At 47.3% G+C, this 18,873-nt stretch overlaps 1 protein-coding gene across 2 annotated transcripts in view; it reads left to right on the plus strand.

Moving 5' to 3' along the window:
- MKLN1 (muskelin 1) overlaps nucleotides 1-18,873 on the plus strand; it is a 653,324-nt gene that overhangs the window by 308,398 nt on the left and 326,053 nt on the right. For both annotated transcript variants that reach the window (XM_085653584.1, XM_085653585.1), the window contains exon 7: nucleotides 18,682-18,759. In XM_085653584.1, coding sequence (XP_085509710.1) covers nucleotides 18,682-18,759 — 78 coding nt within the window. The remainder of the gene's footprint in view (nucleotides 1-18,681; nucleotides 18,760-18,873) is intronic.

Raw genomic sequence — 18,873 nt, forward strand, 5'->3', positions numbered from 1 at the left:
ATTATACATGCAAGGGTCAGTGGGTCCTCAGCCCTTTGCAAATATAATAAGGCAACCTTAACTTGTCTGAATTTGCCATTTTTTAAAATTCTTACTAGGAAGCGACGCCTAGGGGAAGAATAAAAAGGGCATAATAAAACAAAGTGAAGGGTATCCTGCGGAGATTTATTGTCGCAGCCGCAGGTACCCTTCTGCTCAACAGTAGCGGTAAAACCAGAGGGGTCCGCCAATAAATGGTGTATGAGGTTAAGCCTAAAGCGAGTAAATAGAAACCTATTTTGTACATTATGCACAAGAGTAAGATATGGTTCCATACCATCTACTGTTTTCACCATACTATAAGCACAGACTGTGGGCTTCCTACCTTCAATGTAGGCTCTGCGCTCAACGGCCTTTGCCAGGAGCAAGCTCTTGATTCTATTCTTATCTTGGGGAATAATTGTGATGGGATTGGTGAAGCGATCCATACATCCTATTCCCTCCAGGGTGGTTTTTACATATTTAAGCCACGGGATACGCATCCCCTTGTCCCTGCAGTCTCTGATGATTTGCCTACTCAGGTCTACCTCAGTGTTGGACCAGATCCTAAGCCAAGCCATAGGGGGTCTGGCCTTGATCAGGTCCTCAATGTGAGTCCTCCCTAATTCAGCATGAATGATGTGGGCCGAAGAACTTTGAGAAGTTTTGAGTATCTTTCTCAAGAATTTATTCTCCTCGGTCTGTATTTGCTGAATCCCGGCAAAGCCCCAAACTTCTGCTCCATACATTACTTTGGAGCAGCAAATAGAGCCATACAGGTGCATAACCTGTTCTGGTGACCACCAACCCAGCCTTCGTCCATAATTCATTATAGCCCCTGATGACGAGACCAGTTTTGTGCTCCGTTCTTCAATTAAAAATGTAAAATTTAAAAGCCCATCAAATAAAAGACTCCGGTAAGAAAAGGTTTTCACTTGTTCTAATGTGTGTGTGCCTATTCTATAGGTGAATTTTTTACAGGGTTTGGTTCCTGCTAGCAAGACATAAGATTTGGATAAATTGGCTGTCAGATCCAGGGTGTCCATAAAATCAACAAAACCGTCTATTAGACACTGCAGACCTTTCGGTGTTCGTGCCAATAGGACCGCGTCATCGGCGTATAACAACACCGGGATGGAACGGGAGCCCACCCTTGGGGTATCTACATTCTGCTTACATAATGCCTGTTCCAGTTCATTAATATATAGAGAGAACGGGAACGGGGCCAATATACAGCCCTGTCTCACTCCACTGGTACAACAAAAAGGTGCAGTAGTATCTCCAGCCAAGTTAAAACGTACTTTGGCGGAGGTATTCCAGTGGAGTGCTCTCATGATGTTTACTAAGCCTGAATCTACCCCTAATCTTATCATAAGGCCCCATAGTTTTTCTCTGTTTACGTGGTCAAATGCTGCCAAGAGATCCATAAACCCCAAATATACTGCCTGGTCACTTGCTAGGGTATATTTGGCCACTAATAAATAGAGATTCAGGCACTGGTCTGTTGTTGATCTACCAGTCCTGAATCCATATTGAAGATCTGAAATTATGTGATGTTCTTCCGCCCAGTCTAACAAACGGTTTAAATTTACTCTACCCAGGACTTTCGCCGTCACATCAATTAAAGATATGGGGCGATAGCACTGCGGTCGTCCTTTTTTAAAAATTGGCACTATTATTGCCGATGGCCATGACCGTGGCATACCTACGGCAATGGCTACATTAATTACCCGTGTCAGTATAGGAGCCCATAATTCTGTCTTGCTTAAAAAAAGGTCTGGGGGAATCCCGTCTGGACCTGGTGCTTTATTATGTTTTAGCCCCTGGATACCCACTGTGACTTCTTCAAGGGTGAATTCAATAGTTGCCCGCCAAGGGCACAGCTCCTCATCAGCCTGAGGGTTCTCAATTGAATAATTATATAAGCTTTTAAAATGATTAAACCAATGCTCAGGGAGAATAGATGTACCAACTACCGGGGCTGCGGTGTCCTGAAAACAGGGATTATTTATAATTTTCCAGAAGGCACTTATGTCCCTCCTGTCCACTGCTTCCCTTAAATCTCCCCAGGTTTGGAGCTGTAGGGCAAATTTCCTGCATTTAATAGCCTTTTTATAGGCAATCCTACACTGTGCTATACGTAGTTTATCTCTGGGTCTTGATTTCAGACTTTCTTTAAGATCTTTCTGTGCCCGTGAGCAATCTTTGTTAAACCATAACGGGGCATTGTTTTGTTTCCGGGGCAGAGTAGATTTTAACAGCCCATCTATTAAACTGGCCATTGTTTCAAATGCTTTGGTCACAGCCGGGCCATCTACCAAGGGGTCGGTGCACACCTCAATCTCTTTTTTGCCTTTCTCAATTAAGGATTTATAAAAGGCACCTCCGTCTATTCTAGACCATCTTAGACGCCTCCCCTGGTCCATTGCCTTTTCTATGCTGCGTATCTGTACATCTCTCATTACTTCCTGAGATGACCATTTTTTTATCCATAATGAAAGCGGGTTATGATCGCTAAATATGCTCCAATCGATAGTAGCCCCTCTTATCCAATCCCGAAATAGATTGGAAACTAGTATGAAATCTATGATGGAGCTACACCCTCTCCCCTTAAATGTTGGGGTGACCCCACCTCCTTCTTCTTAACCCACCAAATCAAGTGTATGTCTTAATGTGTGGATTTTCATGATTTTCTCTAATTCCCTCCCCTCCTCGGTGTGTTCGAGGTGCAATCCTTTTGTCACAGTGCACCCAAACCAGTCACCCATGCTAGGTTTTAGGTTGGGACACAGATGGCAATTTAGATCGCCCACTAGCACTACACATGGGGCCACCGTTGATTTACTCTGATCGATCTCAGCGGTCAGATGATTATATAAATCACACATTATTGAACCTTCCCTGCTCGAAGCTGTGGCATTATAGAAGTTGATCAGAATAATGTTTAATCTATTTATCTGAAGCCCTAGGGCTTGGAAGTGATTCGAGTTCCAATTCAAATTGGTCCACACTCCTTCCAGTTGCAGGTCCACGTATATGATTAATCCTCCTTTTGCTCTACCTGATGCTAGTTTCTGTGCGGGGACGGCGAAACACCCATAACCTGCTAACTCAAAAGGGTCATGATCTACCACCCACGTTTCCTGCAGGCAAATAACGTGAAACCTGGTTATGTATTCCCTCCATTCATGATTATCAAACTTGGAGGACAGGCCGGCTATATTCCAGGATATCAATCCAATTCCATTTGTCAATTGCTGCTCCTTAGGGATGTATTTGCTGGGATGTGGGGTAGAGGGTCAATCTACCCCCTCCAATCCAGAGAGAGAGGTGAAACGATTGGAGGTAGCAATATTAAACGTGGGGCCTACCGTTGTCCGGGTATTTGGATATCCTGATCTCAAAGGATTTCCTACTAGGGTCTTTGGGTAAAAATAACTTAAATCTCGAGTGGATATACCTCCCTCATAACCCTCCGGGTACCAGTCTCTGATGTGATTTGTCGCCCTGTAATCCCTGAAATTGATAATAATAATGTCCCCATGTACATCCTTTGGTCTGCATCCCACCCAGCCTAACCTTCTAACGTGTAAGATTTCACCATTTATGTTGGGGGGTAATGGCCTTTTCACTCTTAGCCAGTGCATAACCTTATTCTTAAGATTCTGATGGCCTTCGAAGTTCCCCGTTAATAACTCTGGTACCCCAGTAAGTACAATAACATAAGGTTCTGCCTCCGGTGGAAGATCTATATGCTGAGGGGATCCTTTTGAGTTTTTATCCATATGGGATCTCCCCCCAATATTACTATGTTCATGACTTTGCTTGTTTGGTGGCCCACCGTCTCTTACCTCCCTGGGGACAATATTCATGATCTGTGTAGCCAGGATGTTTTCATTGGTAAGGGGTGACGGCTTAGCGCTGTTAGCAAGATTAGTTGGTTTCAACACTGACACCGTCACCGGGCCAGGAGGGTTCGAGGTGCACCTTTTAACAGATAGTTCCCTCAATAAGTTTGTGTTGGCAATACCAATATCTTGAATAGACCCCAGTTGCTCCGCCATTCTCTTTACCCTTTCAACAAGAGGTAATAATAAAGACTTAACCAGTTGCTCTATGTTTCTCATGAGATCTTGGTGGAAGTGTATTATCAGATTATCTAGATCAGATTTACTTTCTGCTGGATCTTTAGTAATCATGAGGCTCGTGGCAACTTTAGGGGCTTTTGCTCGACTTCCTTTTTGCTTATTTCCACCACGCTTACTTTTTGTTGGGGGGCCTGACCCTGGTCCTTGTGTTTTTGCTGTACTATTCTTTTTAATAGTAGACTTACTCGCTATCACTAGTAGTTGCTCATCAATAGAGGCTTCAGTTTGTGATCCTATGCTGATGTCTATAGTAATAGGTTCCCTAGTTCTTACTTGCGAATCTGATAAGTCTTGTAACTGTAGGGGAATACCTGTATCACTTATTTGTTCTATACCTGTACCGTGATGGGATGGGGTAGTAGCTAGCTGGATAGCCCCCAAGGAGGAGCGTTTATTCTGTAAATCAGAGGATAGGCGCCGCTCAGCGAGTGCGATTTCTTGTTCTAACACTGAGGCAGCCCTTGTATAAACTGATCTAATGTCCCTCTGACAGACCCCCCCGCCAAGGATTTCCTGCCCGTACTAAGCCTAGTGTTCATTTTTTAGAGTATAACTACAGCAAGAATAAACAGGTAAACATATACCTTTCTATTGACGCCTATAATATAAGGTAGTAATATAATATTATTTAAGTGTCCAGGATAGCAATGAAAGACCAAAGGGAGTGGCCCAGTCCAGCCTCCTTCAGCCCCTGAAGGCCACAGACGGCCCACCCTTTGCCCGGCGCCGTCCGCGCGCGTCCCGCGGGGCGGGAGGTGCTCCGATCTTTATTCGCACCTCCGGGCGCAGCCAGTGACGTGCCTAGTGCGCCTCTGACCCTGGGGCCCCTGGGAGCTGTGGTCCAATGTTGTGGCGGTGAAAGAAGCGGCCGTTGCCCCCACGGCGCTCGAAAGTCAGCAGGTGAGTGGGTGTGCAAGCAAAGCCGTTGGCCTCACGGCGTTACAAACAGCGGTGTGCGGCCAAGAGTGCTCCCCACTTAGCGCTCGGCGCTCCGATCTTTATTCGCGCCTCCGGGCGCAGCCAGTGACGTGCCAAGTGCGCCTCTGACCCTGGGGCCCCTGGGAGCTGTGGTCCGATGTTGTGGCGGTGAAAGAAGCGGCCGTTGCCCCCACGGCGCTCGAAAGTCAGCAGGTGAGCAGTTGAGTAGGTGTGCAAGCAAAGCCGTTGGCCTCACGGCGGTACAAACAGCGGTGTGCGGCCAAGAGTGCTCCCCCTTAGAATCTACTCACCATTAAAGGAGGACATGAGTGCCACCTGGAACCAGTCAGCCTCAGAAGAACAGCATGACTCCTAAATACATTGGGTTTGGGCACCCTAGTATACTACAGGGATGCATGGAAATACTCAGGAAATCTAGGAAGGTAATGACACACCAATACTGTGCAGCCAGGTGGAAGAGGTTCTTTCACTGGTGTAAGAAAGAAATATCACACATGAGCAGACAAGGGACACTACCATTGGAAAATACCTAACATTCCTACTAGATGAGGGCATAGCATAACAATCCATAAAATTACACCTCGTTGCTATCTTGGCTTAAACCAGGGGGACTATAGGGAAAAGTTACTTTGCAGCACTACTTATAAAAAGGTTGTTCAAAGGAATAAAACATGTCTCTGCTCCCACTGCAATGTGGCATCCTAATCTATAATCTTAATCTAGAATTAACACAGCTGTTAAAAGACTGTTAAAGCCCATACACAAGACTGGACTTAAATTTCTAACAATGAAAATGGCCTTTCTGTTTCCATTAAATCGATGCGAAAAGTCAGCGAATTACAAGCTCTCAAAGTGAAGGAACCATACATACAACTACTTAAGAACGGGGTAGTTATATGGAAAAACCCAAGGTCATATCATGTAACTTGAACTAAGCAGTAGAACCACCAGCTATCTTCCAACAGTCCAAACCACAGCCTGGTAGAGCCCTGCACAGATGTGATGGAGAAGGGCAGTCACATATTACTTACAGGACACAAAACAATAACGGAAAGTAAACAATTCTGTGTATCCTTTAGACCTGGCAACAAGGGACTGCCAGTCATTAAGAGCACCATTGCAAGATGGATAGTCGAGTTAGTCCAAATAAAAATAGTACAAAGCCACATTCAGTTAGTGCTAGTGTTTATAGCCAGAGTTTTCTTGACATTTTAGGGCAGTGCATCAGTGCACACCTTTACAAAGCACTACCACAATGACATACGTGCTAGTGAAAAAGCACTAATGGGACAGAATGTCCCAAGACGCAATTTGTCAAATTCACACTGACTTTAACCCAACCTCCCAATTGGGGAGAATACTGCTTTATAATGAATGAACAGCCTAAGAATCCAGAAAAGATTCACACCACAGAGCGAAAAGGTTCACTTACATATAGGAGTAGTTTTGCAGCTTGAAGTCTTTTCTGGATTTACATGTGCCTTCCTGCTTCCCCACAGAAAGTGCGAATAATCAAGGAGTCAGAAGATTGATATAGCAAAGGAGCGTAATTAGGTTTAGAGACATGAGAGGTCAGCGTAAAAGGGAGAAAAAAACTGATTGCAGCAATCACGCAGGGGATCTTGGTGGTGTACTTCTGACATCATAGGGGATGGGGATGGGCATTGCACCAAATGGTTGAAGACGCCCCAAATTAAAAAAGAGACTTTCGGACCCAACTTCTAGTTGGTTGCATATTGCCCTGCATGGCAATTCCAGATAAGTGTTCAAGCTTCAAAATTACTTCTACTGGTAAGTGAACCTTTTCGTTTTCTGAGTAGCCTAGAGAACTGGACTCATAAGAAGTGGAAAACATGGAAGCATTTTTGAGTGTTTGAGTAACTGGAGGCTTTAAAGAGGGTTATTCATCAAGCCGCATGCACACATTTTGTGCTTTTTGGGCAGGTGGTGGCGAGAGCCCTAAAAGGTTGTCCAATAAGAGAGAAGTGTTGTGTTTCTCCAGCCCTGATACAATATTTCTTTCTTAGTACCTTTCAGGCAGGGTCAGTTCTGAGACATCCAGACCTGTATGTTTTTCCCTCAAATTACTACTTGTTACCCATGTTTTAATTGATCATGTGGGTTGAGATGAAGGTGTGCATCATTGGCACACCTTTGGATACTGATTTTATTATTATCAGTTATTTATACCATTAGGGCCATGTAGGTGTTGACCATAGTCTAGTGGTGTGTCCCCCAGAGATGGTTTAGGGTTTGGAGTGAAAGAAACCCAACTTGACTTGGTGGATCTGTTTAGTCTGAAAAGAGGTAAACCACAGCAGGGCTGAGCTTTATATTCTTGTTGATTTGGCTATGCAGTCCACCAGTTTTCCATTACCAGTGATACTGGAGGCTGAAGAGAGGTTATTAAAATAAGAGCTTATGCATCCACCACATCACAACCATTAATAGACCCTTATTTACAAGAGGTTATTTTATGCCAACCAGGACCTAAAACCAGGCAGTCATTTAAAATTCTTGCACATAAATTAATCTGAAATAGATCTAAATGTTTATTTTGATAATAAGTTCTTCTATAACGGAGCTCTAAAACTAGGTGTTATTGCACTTTACATGTAAAGCAACATTAGAGACAGCATCATGTCTAGACAGTTGATTACACATAGGTCATATCTTACATGGCCTTGCCATAGAATACTTATAAGTACAGCCATTACCTGAGTGGAGATTTCATCAGAGTCTAGGTGTCAATCATTCCTGTCCTTTAACAAGTCAAATAATTATCTATTTTCTGCTATCATATTCAGTAATTGAACCCTTTTTCCGAAATTTAAAGCTAAAGATACAGTCTCCCACCACTTTCTGTACAGTTTACTGTGGATGTCTCCTTTCTAACTCGCAGAGCAGTTATAACAATGGCTCTGCAACTAGAAGTAGAGGGTTGATGTTAGAAATTGGGTTACTGGTTGACTGAGGTGTGAACCCTGGTCAAGCACCTATGCTCAACCCCCTGGCAGCTTGGCACAGAGCAGTCAGGCTTGACTTAGAGTCAATGTGTAAAGCATTTATGCAACACTTCAAACAATAAAACTGTGAAAACACCACAAAAAGATCCCACATCAGGTTAGAAAAATAGAGCAAATTTTTATAGCTAAAACAAGACCAAAATTACAAAATTCCAATCAGTAGACACGGAGGTATGAATATTTAAAGAGAGAACTTCAATGTGGCAGCTAAAAGTATCTAGTCTCTCTGCGCCAGGTCAAAATCAAAAGTTTAGGTCGACCATGATGGAGAGCGGGATGGATACAGTCCCAGATTAATCCTTCTGAAGTTTTACTTTCTCAATTATTGTGACAAGATTTTCGTTCGGGATGGAGAGGGTCGTGAGGAGCAAGGAGAATGTCCCGGGCGGCAGTTGATGTAGTGTGAAGAGCAGGCCTAATGTCCCAGACATGCGGGCTAGAGCTTCGCTTTGTCAGTCCCCTGTGGGTGAACAATACTTGCTGCGCATAGAGACTAGCTGGCTGCAGTTTGCGCTGAATTGTGGTATCAGCAGCATGGTTCCAATACGAACGGGGCCATTCATGAAGAGCCCAAAAGCTTGATTTCAGAACCTCAAGAGCCGCACCAAGGGTCCAAGACCATAGAGGCACCACTTAGACAGTCAGGAACTCACTGAAGACGGGTCCTGGAACTGCTCAGATCAGGATGCCAGCAGACTAGCACTTTGAGTCTCTCTAGGTTTCAGGTCCAGTTCTCCTTCTCCAGGCGAGGTGTCAGCAGGTCAGGACAGCAGTGCAGCAGTTCCTTCAGAGAAGTAGTCTAGCAGAGTGGCAGTACTTGTAGCAGCACAGCAGTCCTTCTTCCTCACAGAGTATCCACAGGTCCAGAAGTGTACTGAAGCGGTGGTGTCTCAGGTCCTTCTTTTATACACTGGTGCCCTGGTTCTGTTAGGAGCTTTTTAGACAGTGGCTTTGAGGTGCATTGAATTTCCTGCCTCCCTGGCTCTTTGTTTGATGGGAGAACACTGGATATTCTTTTTTTATTAACTGTGAGAAGAATAGGTTGACACAGCTTTTTGCCCACAACCCGGAGGCCGGCAGCTAATTTCTGACTTCAGCATAACAAACAATGTACATCTTGCGTGCTTACGATGAAACGGGCCAGCAGCAATGCCATAAAACACTTTACAGCTTTCGTTTTAGCTATTCATCGTCCCGTTATAGCTTATGACACATATGTGCACTTAATTAACTTTAACCAAAACAACAACCCTCCCTCCCCACCCCCTCTGCCATACACTAATCCTCCAAGACCTCACTCACCTGATCTTACAGTCTACATGGTTGTCGTGAATCCGCAGGTTTCCCTGTACCCCTAAGTGCTACAGCAATCATCAAGTCTACCCACTTACTTCTCCCCGTTTGTAATGAACACTGACGGAAGTGGTCTAAAGCTCCAGTCCATATCCATACCCCCCCCCCCCCCCCTCCGGGCTCCCCTTCTTATCTCCTTATTTAAGTCTGAGCCTCCAGCCAGGCCACAAATGGTTGCCAGATGTCCGCCGGCCTAGATCTGTTGGGCATTAACTCCCAATAGTGCGACAACTGGTCTTTACAGTAAATCACTGTATTTACCCATGCAGCTATGGTAGGGGCCTGTTGCTTTTTCCAATGAATCGCCACCTGCCTCTTCGCTAGCAGCAACAGCATGGCCGTAAGTCTACGGGAGGTCTTCGGGACTTCAAATACAAATCCCAAAAGCACCGTCAGCGGAGAGGCAGGCACCCTATGTTTCGTAATCTGTCGGACATGCTCAATCACTTCCTCCCAGTACCTTCCTATCGGGCCGCAGTCCCATGCCAAATGCGAGAATGTGGCACCAGGGGCACCACACCTCCAACAATTTGTGTCCGGGTGTATGCCCATGCGATGTAGCTGGGAGGGCGTGCGATATAGTCTATGCGAAAAATGAAAGTGAATTAGCCGTAATCTATAATTAGGTGATAAATGTTCGAGCTGTGAACAGCAATAATGCCACTGTTTATCTGATATCAACACCTGTGTCCTTCTCCCAGTCCGCCCTAGCCGTGCACACCATTATCGGCGATTCCTTTTGTGTTATACTGTATATACGTGTAATCAATTTGCGAGGAGACGGATTCGCCAACACATTCTCAAGCGCAGGTAGCGCGGGCGGTGCCTACGGAAAGGCCACATATCTAGTACGGCACGCAGCTCGAAGCTGATAATACAAAAGTGTGTCTGATGCCGTGGGTACCTGGTCCTTACCCTTTACCAGTTTGTGTGCCATGGCCCGAAGTGTGACTGCCTTGTCCATTAGTGGAGTTAAGAGCGGATTGCCCCCCAGCGGTATAGATGGTGCGTATAACTCCTCAAGTTTGGCCCTTCTGGCAATCCCTGACCACGCCCATCGCAGAGCTTCCACCGTGTCAATTTCTAAATGAGGCCTTTTATACGGCTGGTATACCGCCGTATTCAACGGGTTGGGAGCTACTCTATCCGTTTCTATCGCTACGACGGGTTGGAAAGGCGTGGGGTGCTGCCAAAAGTGCAGATATTGCGCCTGCGCACTATACGCATATAGCTCGAAGTCAGGGGCCCCTAGACCCCCCTGATCGAAGGGGAGTGTCAGCAACTTCCAGGATGCTCTCGGTTGTCTACCCGCCCATACCAATTCGTGGGCGAGGGACCTTAGTTTCCTGATAAAATGTGTGTTTAACGGCATTGGAATATTCACAAACAAATATAGGAGCTTTGGCAGAATCACCATTTTGATTATGGCTATACGCCCATCAGTGACAACGACAGGTGTTTCCATTTCTGTATTTTGCTCTCTACCCAGTCCATCACCCTCCCATAGTTTGCCAACCATATGTCCTGCTCCGATCTGCTCACCCATATTCCTAAGTATTTGACTTCTACGCTTTCCCACTGTATGGGGTATTCTACATCGAACTGGGTGGTGCCGTCAGCGGAAATATCACTGACTTGGACCAATTCACCTGGATGCCTGTTGGGCACCATAGCAAACAATCTCACGCATAACTTCCACAAAATTATTCCTAGGATTCGTACGATATATCGTCATGTCATCGGCGTACATTGAGATCAGCAGACCTCTGGACGTGAACCCTATGCTTCTTTGCGTGTGGTGTTGGCAGAGCCGAGCCTCCAATGGCTCCGTAGCAAAGGCAAACAGCAGAGGCGACAGTGGGCAGCCTTGCCATGTTCCCCTGGTGATATTGAAGGCCGCCGACACCTGTCCATTTACTCGTACCCGTGCCATAGGATTCGTATACAACAGCTGTATTTGCTTAATAAACAGGGGGCTGAACCCCATGCGAGGCAGCAGGGCAAACCGAAATCGCCATTCCAATGAGTCAAATGCCTTCGTGGCATCCAGCAACGCAGCAGCGGCCTGGACATGTGGGGCCAGGTAGTGTAGGATGCCAAACAGTGTACGTAGATTGTGGGCAGTCGAGCGGTCCGGTATAAAACCCGACTGGTCCGGCAGTGCTATCTGCGGTAACATGGGCTGCAACCTATTTGCTATGAGTTTGGCATAGATTTTAGCGTCCAGATTTATGAGGGAGAGCGGGCGGTACGATTCAGGCGCTTTGGGGTCTTTATCCGGTTTAAGCAGTGTTATTATGGTTGCCTCTCTGAGGGTCGGGGAAAGATGCCTGTATCCATGACCTCGAGGTATACCTACAACAGGCGTGGCGCCAGAATGTCTGAGTACTCTTTATAGAAGGCGGCCGTTAGACCATCAGCCCTCGGAGCCTTCCCAGCTGGCATACTACTTATTAATTGCCTTACATCTTCTATCATTATGGGAAGTTCCATATACTGCCTAGCGCTATTGCTAAACCATGCCAACGCCACGGTTTCCAAATAGTCCGCTATGACCGACTGGGAAGGGTTAGTCTTGGACGCATATAGTGTTTCATAATACCGGGACATCGTATTCAAAATTTCTGGCGGTGACCTAACCAAGTCCCCTTCTTCCGTTGTTAGTTCAGTTATGTAATTCGCCCCCCTAGGTGATCTGAGTAGCCCCGCCAATGTTTTCCCTGCTCTGTCTCCCTCACCATAGCACCTAGCTTTCGCAGATTTGTATAGATATGCTGTTGCCCTCTCTGCTTCCACCTGGTAATCTGATATTTTAGTCCGGATTTTCACCAAATTAGTGGGATCTTGAGAGCAGCCCGGCGCACGCTCCAGCTCCCCTATCTCCCTCTCCAGTCTCTGCAATGTGTTTCGTATGTCTTTGAGTACCCCTGTCCTGAGTGCTATACAATTCCCACGTATCACAGCTTTGAATGCTTCCCATACAGTGCCTGGCGATTTCACAGTGCCCTCATTTAATGCGAAGTAATCCTCTATTGTCCCCCGTAATTTCTCTCGAAAGACCTGGTCTTGCAATGCCCCCGAGGGAAATTTCCAGCTAAACAGAGCTATGTACGGACCAGGCACTTTGAGTGTCAGCTGTACACAAGCGTGGTCCGACAATGTGCGCGGGAGATGTTCAGTTTCTGGTACCCACGTGTGCATATCCCTTGATACCAACCAGAAGTCTAGCCTCGACCAGGCACCATGATGGTGGGTCACGCAGGTTCCTTCTCTCAGCGTGGGGTGGAGCATTCTCCAAGAGTCCACTAGTTGCATGTCGGCTATAATGTCATTTAGCAGTGTCGTTGCCCTGGGGTGGTGCTCCCGTGATGTGCCCTGCCTATCAGCCACATCCGAGAGGACTGCATTAAAGTCGCCCCCCCATATGACCGAAGCGTAAGCAGATGCTTGCATCATGTGCCCTAGACGCCGAAAAAAACTCCGGGTCGTCTGTGTTGGGTCCATAGGTGTTTATGATCATTGTCGGTGTGTTGTAAAATATGCCCTTCAGCAGAATGTATCGCCCTTCCCTGTCTATCAGTGAGCTGTGAGTTCGCCATTGTAAACCCCTGTGCAGCAATATTGCTACCCCACGTGAGTAGTTGGAGTAACTCCCGGCCACTATCTCCCCCCATCGCCTGTGACTCAGCATACCCACAGTGCTATCAGTCAGATGTGTTTCTTGTAGCAGACATATGTCTATACCGTGCCTAATGAGATATGCATGGACCAGCCTCGCCTTCCGACGGTCATTGAGACCTCTCACATTCCAGGTAATACATTTTAAATGTGACATCTTTACATTAAAGACCAGGCATACCAACTGCCCGCCGCAATCTCTGAGCCCCCCAGGTCATCCTCGCAACTTTTCCCCAGTCCGACGCACTTTGCACCAACATCCAGGTCATGCACATATGCGGATTCGATATTTCTCAACAACCAACAGCAATCGCTGAGCGTATATTCATTATTTGGCAGATCCCCAAAAACTAACTGAACTATCTCCCTCCCCCCACTCACACCAACCCCCCAATCAGGTTGTGATTAACCCCCCCTTCACCAGAACATGTAAGCAGTAGCCCCATAATAGGAGCCCAATGGGAATCATCCCATGGGGAACGCAGGTCTGCCGGCATGACACCCCTGCGCTAATGGCAGGGTGACCGAGCTTGTGGCTTACTACCCCAAGACTAGTGCCCAGTCGGTGTCCTGTCCATCATCACACACGCACTGGCTCAGCCCTAGCGAAACCAGATAATGCCATAATACTTAGCCAGAAGATGCAGCACACAGTGAGCATAACTGTTACTACAACCATCGCAACATTATAACGTGAGGTTATGGACTTATCTGACCAAACGGTGTCGCTGTTCAGTTCATTCAGTCATTATCGCTCAGAGAGTTCGCTTCGGTTGGGTCCCCTGGCCTTGGCTTTTGTCTGTGGTCCTTAGCCAGCTGTTTAGCATACGCCAGCGCAGCCTTCGCGTCCGTGAAGAAAGCCGATTTACCCGGTCCCTGCACCCTCAGCTTAGCCGGATAGATTAGCGAGTATTTCGTGCCAATCTGCTGAAAAATCTTCTTGGCTGGCATGAACTCTTTTCGGGCCACTTGAACCTGCACCGTGAAGTCCGGGTATAAGGCAATGGAGTTCCCATCGTATTGCACATCCCCTTTCTCCCGCGCTGCTCTAAGAACCGCATCCCGATCTCTGTAGTTAAGGATTCTTGCCAGGATAGGTCTCGCCGGTGCACCCGGTCTTGGCCGTGGGCCCAATGTTCTGTGAGCCCGCTCTATTAGGAACATTGGGGACAGAGCGGGGCCAAATAGGTCTTTCAACATGGTCTCCACATACCGTTCCATGTTCTGAATATCTGTAGTTTCCGATATACCCGTAATGCGTACGTTGTTTCTCCTCGATCTCGCTTCTAAATCTTCATTCTTCAATCGGATTACCTGCAGTACTCCGTCCATTTCGCGTAGCTATTTGGCTAGTTCCGTCTGCCCTTCTTCTGTTTCCGTAACTCTAGTTTCCAACACACTGGTTCGCCATTCCTGCTTGTCCATCCTCTGCGTAATCCGGTCCATACGCTCAGCGAGGGAGTCCATTTTGGAATCCAGACCCTGGAGGCTGGCCTTGAGGTCCTTAAACATGGATCGGATGTCCTCTGCTGGTGGCACCGAAGCAGCACCCTCCTCCTCCTGACTTTGTTTGCTGGTCTCACCTTCTGTTGCTTTGGTGGCTTTCTTGTCGAATGTGAGCCTGGGCTGCCGTGCTTCAGATTTCCCCATCTTGGCCATCCTGTATCCCCTTCCAGAGATGCTTGCCGCAAGTTATTCGCGGGTCCGTACGGGATGCTCCTTCCAAGAGTATGTCCCTGCCGCCAGATGTCTTCACAGAGGGACCAAGCACAGCCCCGAATGCCACCCCGCGTCGTTGTCACTGCAGCAGATCAGCGCATGCATGCTTATGTCCGTCTCTGGTGCCCCGCAAGACTCACCAGTCGCCCCAACTTCGCCTTCGTGGTTGGGCTTCCTATCAACACAGCACGCTATGGCCGCTACCTGCCAGCCGCCCGCCCGTCAAGCTGCCCCAGCCAACGTGCAGCAAAGGCCATGCCAAGCGGGGGCCGGCCGTGCCGCCCCCCCGGGCGCCGCGTGATGATTTCCGGCACTCTCGATCACAGCACCTGCAACAACGTCAAAGCGCTCCTTGGGCTCGTCCAACAGGAGAGCCGCCACCAGTCAGCACCCTCAGATTCCACTCTGCCACCACTCTGTAAACAGCGCCGCAAGTACCCTACGCTGTTTGAAGTGCCGATCTGTCCACACACTCCACGACTCCGAGTGAAGGCTCCGCTTCTGTATGCCTCCTCTTTTGGGCTGATTATGTACTGGTTACTTCTACTAGTTGGCTGGGATGGTCTCCACAGGGAGGTCGTCTCTTATTTCAGGTGCTTACAGTAAAGGATACCTGGACAGGGCTCAGCCAAGTGTAGCTGGCATGCAGTGCACAAGAGCGTGTCACATTGGACCAGGTACCAGTTCGAATCGACCGCCACACTTGGCCTCCAGTTCTTAAGGAGATCCTAGTCAGAGGAGGATCCCCTTCACACTCCCCCAACTCAGCGGCCCACGGGCACCTCGCGACGCTCCCTTCTCCTCGTGTGTGCCAATGGCAATAGGTCCCGAACATTTGCGGCCCACCTTTCTTTACAGGGCCCGGCGGGGAATCCTTCCTGCTACCTCTGCACAGAATTGCATCAGCGGCGGGGGGGGGGGCGGGGGCGAGGACGCCTTGTATCCGCGCCACGTGCTGTCCGTTTCTGATGCTCCCCGTTCACCGCCGGAGCGCGCCCCGTCCCGGCCGCCGCTCTCGCAGCTGAGTCCTCGGGTGCACGTCTCTTACCGCCTCTCCCGGCTCCCGCTTCAGTGTGTCCCAGCATCCTCTCTGCCAGTAGACGGCAGCCGGCACCTGTCACACGCCTGAACGGAGGAACTCCTGATCCGCTGGTGCGAGGCCGCGCCGCCCCACCTCCAAACGGGGATGCAGAGGCACTCAAGGTCCCGGCTCCTCCAATGGCAGGCGCGGCCAGGCCTCACTCGCGTTGCCGTCGCGATCTTTTCATTGAGCTCCCGCAAACGTTGTCCAAGGAGGGCGCCGCACCCGCCAGGCAATGCGACATCAACAGGCACCCATCCAGGGCAGCTATGACGGATATATTAAGGATTTATGTAGCTCGGCCGGCGTAGCCGCTTTAGAACGTGGCCTTTTCGCTGCACGGCGAAGCCACGCCCCGAGAGCACTGGATATTCAGCTGTAAGAGGGGCTGTACCCCACCACTACATCCTTCCAGCCGATGGCCCACTCAGGTGCACCTAATCCCTCTATTGTGTGACTGTCTGCAATGAATTCACAAAGTCTGTGAGTTACACCCAGTCAAACGACCCACACCAGGCTAAAGGCACTAAAAGGCTAAGAGCAGAAAAGTGCCAGCTTTCCAAAAATAGCATTTTAAAATTTGTGATAAACCGGACTTCACCACTAATTTGGGATTTGTATTCCAACTCCAAAGACACCAAAGATAACCTCGTTACCTCTTCCCATTTGGAAAATGTAATAAGACAACTCCAATGCTCTCCTATGGGAGAGATCGGCCTTGCAGTAGTGAAAAATGAATTTAAGAGTTTTTCATTACCAGGACATGTAAAACCTAAAGGTACAAGTCCTACTTTTTTTTTTAAACATTCAACCCTGCCCTCTGGGCTATCCAGGGCCTACCCTTGGGGTGATTTATATGTATTAGAAATGAAGGTTTGGGCCTAGCAAATGGCTAATGTTTGCCAGGTTAAAATGGCAGTTTAAAACTGCACACACAATCTCTGCAATGGCATGCCTCGGTTATGGTTACAGGGCTACTTAAGTGAGTGGCACAATCATTGCTGCAGGCCCACTAGTAGCAGTTAATTTACAGTCGCTGGGTACAGATGTACCACCTTCCTAAGGACTTATAATTAAATTAAATATGCCAGTTATGTATAAGCCAATTCTACCATGTTTTAAGGAGAGAGCACAAGCACTTTAGCACTGGTTAGCAGTGGTAAAATGCACAGAGTCCTGTGACCAACGAAAATAGGTTCAGCAACATTTAGGAGGAAAGGCAAAAAGATTGAGCTATGACCGCCCTAAGGCTGACAGGACTTCATAACAGTTATCCAGAGTCTTAAGATCTGTACCTTAATACTGTTTGATCGCACAGTATCCTGAGATTTAGGGCAAGAATGTTGGGAGTCTGATGCCCTAATGCCATACAATAGATTGAAGAACTTTGCATTTGAAAAAGGATCAGGACTTGTTATCTTCCACAGCTTTCCCCTGCTCAAATGGTACTTTGTCTGAGAACATAATATGATTAAAAATCTTTAGTCAAGTGTCTTGTTTTGTATGCATGTTTGTATGTATGTTTTGGAATTCCTCCGCATCAGGGGGAGGACCGGAAGATGGGGGCACACTGACATGGGTTGCGGGAGGGAGTGGGAGGGGGGAGCCCAAGCGGGAAGGGTAACTTTTCCTATGCATAAATAGTCGAACTGCTGTATATCACACTCTCCGGTGGGGTGCTGGGGCACCTGAGGGAATTGTATTGGTTGTTGGTACGAAAATAATAAAAAAATGTTTAAACAAAAAAAAAATGTATGTTTTGGAATTCCTAAAGTGCCTTCCTAGCTGACTAGCAATATTGTACTGTGGTTGGGGTGGGGTGGGGTGGGGTGGGGAGGAGAGGGTGCAAGGTCCAATGGGATACGTGAGGGAGGGGAAAGAGGGAGGAGGTGGAGATAATGACTGGGAAAAAAAGTCGGCCTGTCTGCGGTAGAGTACCTTGAAGATATCAGTTCTGAGTTCCTTTCTTTCTGAACTGTAGGAGGGTTGGTGTTGCTCTGCTGTCGGAGGGGTGCATGCCACTGCTTTGGATTGGTTTACTGTTCAGTTCCATTGAGATAAATGCCACCAGATCTTCTGACTTTGTTCTGTCTCGTGTGCTTGTATTTTGTATATTTTTAGGCTACCCAAGAAACTGTGGAACATGGAAGCACAGCATTTTAACTTCATCTGCAATTGCATCCTAGTTCTTTTGCTATGAAATTTGAACATGAAACTCAACGTTCTAGTTCTCACCACTCTGGCCGTGCTTTTCTCTCTCAGATCCTATGTCTTTTGATTCTTAATTATATTTTTGAGCATTGTTGAAATCTTTGGCACAAAAAAAACGGGCTAGATAGGCTGTAAAAGTAGGAAAGAGGAATGTGAATTTTATTTATGTTATATTCCCATTGATGAACTACCATGTATTTATTTCATAAGTGCCTTGCTTTGCCCATTGCAGGCGCCTATCACTTTGTTGATTTGTTTGTTGATATCCTTTGGCCCAAAAATGGGTGTGTCTGGTTCTCTGGTGTTCTTCCAAGCGAGCATCCAAGTAATATGCCTTTCTTTTTTCCCCTCTTCTCCTGTTCTGCACCTGGTTTCCTAGGTTGACAGTCTAACATTAAGTGACCTTTATGAGATAATAATGGTTCATAGACGTGATTATGATCCTTACTTGTATCAGACCGCATACCCGGCAGATCAACATTCTAACCAAATGTATTTATCTTTATAGATGGCTTGTTCAACCAATATATCAGTCAGCAGGAGTACAAGCCTCGATGGAGCCAGATCATCCCTAAAAGCACGAAAGGTAAGCTCAGTACAGCCAGAGCATTCACTTTGCCTTGGTATATTTTACTGCAACCTCTGAAATTGTGATACAAGGTTTGTTTTAATGGTTTTAAGACGTAATAGCAGTGAAGAG

Source organism: Triturus cristatus, chromosome 4_1 (genome assembly GCF_964204655.1).
Source record: "Triturus cristatus chromosome 4_1, aTriCri1.1, whole genome shotgun sequence".
NCBI classification, from domain to species: Eukaryota; Metazoa; Chordata; class Amphibia; order Caudata; family Salamandridae; genus Triturus; species Triturus cristatus.